At 37.2% G+C, this 7,596-nt stretch overlaps 1 protein-coding gene across 2 annotated transcripts; it reads left to right on the forward strand.

Moving 5' to 3' along the window:
* Positions 1-623: 623 nt before the first annotated feature.
* Positions 624-7,383, forward strand: LOC135585575 (uncharacterized). Of its 2 annotated transcripts, none has more exons than XM_065079496.1 (10): positions 624-1,135; positions 1,280-1,417; positions 2,866-3,054; positions 5,512-5,649; positions 5,743-5,888; positions 5,992-6,124; positions 6,205-6,334; positions 6,425-6,504; positions 6,600-6,731; positions 6,906-7,383. In XM_065079496.1, exons 1-10 carry the CDS (start codon positions 668-670, stop codon positions 7,137-7,139), a joined length of 1,788 nt encoding a protein of 595 aa, XP_064935568.1. In that variant the 5' UTR covers positions 624-667; the 3' UTR covers positions 7,140-7,383. The 2 variants fall into 2 exon arrangements, with proteins under 2 accessions (XP_064935568.1, XP_064935570.1); XM_065079498.1 differs by having other exon boundaries at positions 625-1,135; positions 5,743-5,864.
* Positions 7,384-7,596: the final 213 nt, after the last annotated feature.

Below are 7,596 nucleotides of genomic sequence, written 5' to 3' on the forward strand. Positions count from 1 at the left end.
TAAATAATTTTGTTGACGCCCACCACCTTGAGATTTTTTCAACGTAGCATCCGACCTTTTTAGATTTGCAACCATTTTTCATCTCAAACATCATCTTATATTTTCTTGTTGTTTATAAGCTGATGCACATCACATCACAGTCACTATTTTGACGAGACATCGAATCAACATTATCCGAAGTGGTAGCTTTCCGTGTACAATTAATTAGATCTAAGAAAGTAAACTTCCGTGCAGAAGACTGCGACATCTCCATCACCCCCTACTCACCCACCGGTTTCCCAGCAACCTCACCTCTCGGACACCAACGAAATAAATAGCTGATGCTAATTATCCATATCCGAATAAAGAACACCGAGAAAGGGCGTGAAATGGATGGTTCGTATGTAAATAAGCTTCCTTTCGGTGCCCTTTTTTACAGGTTGGTGGCACCAATGGAAATGACGGTTAACATACAAAACCACGTGGACGTTGAACGAATGGTCTCAACGTTAATAAGCTACTTCTTCGTGACCTTATTCCACCACCAATCCGAAATTAGACACCCGGCCGAAAAGGAAACCCTCCTTTACACACACACACACACTCTCTCTCTAAGTGGTGAACGGCCCCCTCGTGTTTCTCGCCTCTTCTCTCCTCCCCTCCCCACCCCTCCCCTCCCCTCCCCTCCATGGAAGAGACCTTCGATCCCTCGGTCGTCGGCGGCGGCGCCGCCCCCGCTGCCGATCCTCACCACGGCTGGCAGAAGGTCACCTACGCCAAGCGCCAGCGTAGGCCCCAGCTGCCTGCCGATCCCGATCGAAACCGTCCCAGCGGTCTCCCCCACCCCGCCGATCGCTCCCACGTCTTTGACTCCCTCGAGCAGAAGGCCCGCGAGCGGCGACGCGCCATCGAGTCCGCCGCTGCGGCGGCGGAGTTTGCCGAAGCCGGTGATGCCAAATCCAGGCCCGCGATGGCTGCATCCGACGAAGAGGACGACGACAGTGGGGCGGAGGTCGCGCGCGGAGTCCAAGAGAACTCGGGGCAGGCAACGACGAAGGAGAAGCAGAAGAAGCCCAAGAAGCCCAAGGTCACTGTGGCGGAAGCCGCCGCCAAGATCGATGCCGCCGATCTCGCTACATTTCTTGTCGAAATCTCGGTGAGGATTGGATCTGTTTGTGTTGTGTGGTTTAAAGATTGGATACAAATATGAATTATAAGATCAAATGTTTGAATGATCAGACCTTTAAATGGGTTTTGTATGCCACAAAGATTCTTTGATCACCTTTTCTTATCTTTTCAGGCCACATACGAATCTCAACAGGATATTCAACTCATGAGATTTGCAGATTTCTTCGCACGTTCCTTTGCCTCGGTTAGCGCTTCACAATTCCCATGGGCTAAGATGTTCAAGGAATCACCCGTTGCTAAGATCGCTGATGTAAGTTTATTCTGCCTCTGTTTGGTGAACTTTCTTCCCTCGATCTCTCCTTTTCAAGAAAATCATACTGCCATTTCCTGATTCTTGTTTATTTTCCTTCTTTCCTTTATGGAAGTCTGGAAAATCTTAATTTATTTGGTCATTTGGAAATCGTCTTTGATGTACTTAACATGAAATGTGAATGATCAATTGAGAAAGCTGTCAGTTTGGCAATGATGATCGAACTTTATTGCTTATATGCACATGCAAGCATAATTTATTTGATTATACAATGATGACGGACTATTAAATTCAGTCAGAACGCTGTCTTTTATTTCTTGAAAATATTCTAAATTTTCCTAGCTTCCAATTTTATATTGTTATATTTTATTTTTCTTTCTTGATATTAAATTGTTCCACGTTGATTTGTGGCTAGTGATAGGACGGTTTGGATTATACTTTTATCCGGGAGCATCTTTTCATAGTATCCATTGTATTGTATGCACAAAGACATGTATTTCTCAAAGGTCATGGCTAATGTTTCAGAATGCTGCTTTTCACTTTGGGTTATCGCTCTTTGGAAACCTTACCTGGTGAACTCCATGCTTGACCTTGAATTTTCCAACCGTTCAAAGAAAGTCCTTTATTAACCAATGAGCCAAATAGCTGGAGAACTTTCCAATTACATCAAAAGTCAATGTGTGTGAAAGATAAGCACTTGGCTTATCCACTTGAGTGTGTATGAAAGATAAGCGATTGTCTCCTATTACCAAGTGGAGACTGTTTTCAATAGCTTATTATGACGTCTGCATACCATGCATCTGTTTGAAAGTCCTCTGCTTGCTACTTGACATAATTTTTCATGTATATCCTGCCACATATAAACCGCTTCGGCAAACTTGATAAAAGATATAAATATACTATTAACTGAAAGATAATGTTGATTATTGAAAACCTGATGAAAGCATTTGGTATTCCCATGTTAGTCAAGCATTCATTTTAGTGTTTTATTATCATTATTAGTAAGAGCTTAGAACTTAGTTCTTAAGATGCTTCTTTTTTTTTAAATTTTCTTGTTTCTACCTTAAATCTTGGGTCTCTTCTCCCGCATATTCCTTTCTTGCTAAAACATACCGTAAGTAGAAATTTCAAATTAATCTGTGTTTTCTGTTTAAAATTTGTTGTTGTGCTGTGTAGTAGGTTGTTCGGCAATCCAACTTCAATGAAATATTCTCCTGCTCATGTTTTTGATAAGATGGTTGTCACAGAAAATTTTTCATACATGCTGTTCCGTGGTTGTGGATCAATATCTTAAGACATCACATTCTAAGATTGCTAATGCTAACTTATCAAACCATATTGCTTGCATCTACTGCTATAACTGTTTTGAGATGTGTTATATCGTGTGTTATGCATTTCTTCCTAGTGCATTGGTAAAATTCTAATTCACTTTTATCGATTTGGAACAGATTCCTGTGTGCCATATATCTGAATCTGTTTACAAGACTTCAGTTGATTGGATCGCATTGAAATCTCCTGAAGCTTTGTGTGAATTTATTTTGTGGTGCCTGGATAGCATTCTCATTGACCTGGCAAGTCAGCAATCCACGGTCAAGGTCTCAAAAAAATTGATTCAACAGAGTCCATCAAAGGCTCAGGTAACATTCATCTATGCCTTTTAATTTCTTTTCCCTGCTTGCAAAATATGTGCTGGTAGCATTTGGAGGTGCATGAAGTGTATATATAAATTCTAAAAGTTACATGATATTTCATCTTGTTTGATGCATATGTCACAATCCAACTTAACTATGTTATGCCCTAATATGACTTATCCTTACACTGAGAAAATTCAGACCATGCATAAGCTTTTCCTTAAAAGTCTATAGTCTACAGAGTTTTTTTTCGTATTTTCTCAGTCACTTATATGCTTATTAGTATTACAACATAATTTAAATTATCTCTCCATAAATAAAGCAAAAACTCCTTGAAACATTATAACTATTGGTGCTAGGTCATCATTCCCAACTTGATCTCTTGATTTTCGAATATCAAAAAGAAAATAAATAAGACAATTCAACAATCATGCTAAGTAGGAATCTCTCAAATATCTCAAAATCGTGAAAACAATCTTCAATACTCATGAAACATGTTCAATCATTTATGCTAAAAATTTTATGTCATGAATACTCATAAATAAACATAGGTCAATGCATCATGAAAATTATGTATGCAACAAGAACTTATGAATCATTCTTAATTATCTCATGAAGATAATTTCTATGCTATATATAAAATTATCATATACCTGTCTCATGTCGTGGTTCAAGCATACACAACTGTCAAGTGACATGCATATACAATATAGTTATATATATATCGGACATTTGATGGTCCACTCTCCCAATAGTGGATGGTAAAATCATCATATACCTGTCTTATGTCATAATTCAAACACAACTATCAAGTGACATGCCCATACAATATAAGTATATATATTGGACACTTGATGGTTCACTCTCCTAGTGAATAGAGAGGCATTATCTCATGGGACAGACTGTATTTTCCCAGTAATGGATGGAGAGAACTCATGTCACACTACTAACAATAGATGGAGTTTCTCATCCACCAAAGTTAGGAGATATGTTTCTAACACGGACAGAGGAATTGCCTAGTTGTCATGGTCGACGATCCTCTAATCTTTAAATGAAATCGCCCTACCAATATTGGCTTGTAAAGAAACAAATCTTCTTATTAATATGTAACACACCCATTATTTATAATTTCATTCATGCATACGTTACATTTAGATATGTCTAAAATGTCAAGATAAACCATACTTGGTATGGCATGGAAGACCTTTCGCAGGTGCTCATTCAATGTGAGTGGCTCTGATGGCCATGTGAAAACATAGTTAGGGATATAATATCAATCTCGATCAAAGATTTATCAATATAAAATCTTTTAAATTTATTGTTCCACAAACTAGAGCGTTATCGGCCCCTCAAGCCCCATAATTGGCTTGAACCATAACTAAATTGGTCAGCTACCAACTGAATCAAGAGTTAGGAGGAGGTATGTATCAAAAATCTAAAATCTAAAATTTATAACTATCAACAGACTATAGATCATTAAGCAGCTGAAATCTTGACAAATGCTTAAAATAAAAAAACGGAGAACCTATCTAGTGGCTAAGACTCCTATAATATTTCTCTGCATTCAAACTCTTTTCCCTTGAAGATGGATGAAAAAGGGGAGTTCACTGGTATATATAGGGAAACAGGACTTCGAAAAAGATAATATTTTTATTATTTTTATTTTAATTAAAAATAAATAAAATAATACCTTATTTGGTGATCAATATAGGTAATTATACCTTTATTAGTGTTTATTCATTAATTAATTAGGTAAACACTAATTAATTATTGATTAAACATTAATCAAAATATTATTTTATATCTTGATACTCTAAAGAAGGTATTGTTTGTTTATTTTTAATTAAGATAGAAATGGAAATAAAATTTATGGTCTCTTATCTTTTTCAAAGTCCTCTTATGAATGTTGATCATCAATATTGATTGGGGAAGAGTGCAAGTGCAGGGAAGGATTGTGGGAGTCTTCAACACTAGGTAGGTTCTCCATAATTTTCTTAATCATTAAGTATTTGTTTGGTATTTAATTATTTATATAGTTTTTTACAGTTACAAATCATAAATTTTAGTTGGATCTATAATACATTTCTCCTCATAGTTTAGACGTCAATGTTGATAATTTATTTTTTATTGATTAATATACAATTTAATTTTCTGACAAACATGATATTTAGAAACAGGACATGAGTCCTGATAAGATATTTAGAAATCATTGTTTGTGTGCATGCACACACAGAATGTAGCTCTCAGTTTGGAGTTTTCACTAACATTATTGCATGTGATAATTTTAATGATAGTTTTGAGTTTTCGTTATTGATAAAATACAATTAGTTTTGTGAAAAACAGATATATGAGTCCTGATAGGATATTTGTAAATCAATGTTTGCGTGCATGCATGCACACACAATTCAGCTCTCAATTTGGAGCTTTCACTAACATTATTGCATGTGATAATACTAATTACAGGTTGCAATATTCGTTGTTCTGGCAATGGTCTTAAGACGGAAGCCTGACACACTTATTAGTCTTTTGCCCAAATTAAAGGACAATTCTCAATATCATGGACAAGAGAAACTTCCGGTTATTGTTTGGCTTTTTGCACAGGTAATATGTTGTCTTTCAAATTGCATATTTGTTTGAAGGAATCCGGAACCCAGCCTGACTACTGTAATACTGAGAATAGTTCTTCTATGATAGGCTTCTCAGGGAGATCCAGTTGTTGGCATGTACTTATGGGCACACTACCTATTTCCTGTAGTTTGTGGTAAATCAAGTGGGAACCCACAATCTAGGGACTTGGTTTTGCAATTGGTTGAAGGGTTAGTCATTATGAAAACAATGCCGTAATGAAAAATCTGCTGTTGTCATTAATTTAGTCATACTTTCTTCTTATGGCTTTGTTGTTGTTGTTGTAGTCATACTTCCTCATTGCAATTTTGTTTTCAGGATTCTCTCCAGGCCAAAAGCTCGAGCTATTTTATTAAATGGTGCTGTCAGAAAGGGGGAACGCCTAGTGCCGCCTAATGCACTTGATTTGCTAATGCGAATAACATTAACTGCTCCTACAGCACGTGTCAAGGTTGTTTTGTTTCCATGCAAAAAATCACTTACCTAGGTTCAACTTTAAGACTGGCATTCCTGAAACATAGATTTTCACAGGCCACAGAGAGGCTTGAGGTGGTGTATCCTACTCTGAGAGAGCTGGCTCTTGCAGGCTCCCCTGGGACAAAAACCACGAGACAAGCAGCACAGCAGCTTTTGCCTGCTGCTGTTCAAGCAATTCAAGAAAGTATTAACTCAAATGTTTCACACACTATAGATATGTTCTAGATTGTTGCTTTAAAGTTGTGACTTCATTTAAATATGAACCTATGTGCAGAGAATCCAGAACTAACAAAAGAAGCAACAGATATATTCATCTGGTGTTTGTCTCAGAATGCTGAATGTTACAGGCAATGGGTGAGTGCTTGTACAAAACTTAATTCTTTCTCATTCCTCATTTCTTTCGTTATTCTAATCAACCATCCAACAGGTTTAACTGGTTTATTATGCAGGAAAAACTTCATCTCGAAAATGTTGATGCAAGTATTGCTGTTCTTCAAAATCTATCAAGTGAATGGGGAAAATACTCGACCAAAATTTCTCCTGATGCTCTCAGAGAAACACTTAAGAATTTGAGAGCTAAAGTAAGTAACTTGCTGCGGTGCTATTTATTTCTGGATATTTTATATAATTGCTAAATAGGCTTTTTTTTGGTAATGAATGGTGGTACCATGAAATAGCTTATTAGTTGCAAATGTATCAATATGGGCTCAGGCTTAATATGTTGCTCGAAGCTTTTTACAATTTATATTATACAGAATGAGGAAGCCCTATCGAGGAGTATGGATGCCAGCAAACTTACATCCATCAAAGATGCAGACAGATTTTGCAAGGCAGTCTTGGGGAAGTTAACACGTACTTGTGGTTGCATGAAGAGTGGTATTTTCGTGCTTGTACTTGCCTTTGGAGTCTATTATGCTGTCAACCCTGGGACGGAGTTGTTTAACTGGGAGAAACTTCATGTGGCCTTCAGTTCCATTCAATCCTCTTAGAACAACTTCCAGTCGAACCTCATCTTATCAAAATGAAAGCTATAGAGAATGAGAAGGTGCCATCCCAAATCAAGGGAAATAGTTGGGAAATAATAACTTATCTGAGAATGTTTCTGTGGTTGGAGCTTCTCTTTTAAATCGGTATGGAGGTGTAGGTAGCTATGGTTCTGTCCAGACTAAAAATTTTGTGTGTATCTTTTTCCATAGCAAAGCATGAATTATGACTTTTGTTGTGTTTGTTTCATGATGGGATGAGTATACTCTCATGGTTTCCTATTCAGCTCGGGTTTTTACCATTTTAGCAGCTTGGTTTAGCAAAGCTTGTGATTACTCTGTGGGGTTAAACATTGATTGCTCTTTCATTTTTTGATTCTTGCATGATAACTAGTCGGTAGTATTACCACCAGATTATTTTGATCTCTGAAACCAGCACCCTTCCTTGTATCTATCTATCTGA

Source organism: Musa acuminata, chromosome BXJ1-8, assembly GCF_036884655.1.
Source record: "Musa acuminata AAA Group cultivar baxijiao chromosome BXJ1-8, Cavendish_Baxijiao_AAA, whole genome shotgun sequence".
Classification (NCBI taxonomy): domain Eukaryota; kingdom Viridiplantae; phylum Streptophyta; class Magnoliopsida; order Zingiberales; family Musaceae; genus Musa; species Musa acuminata.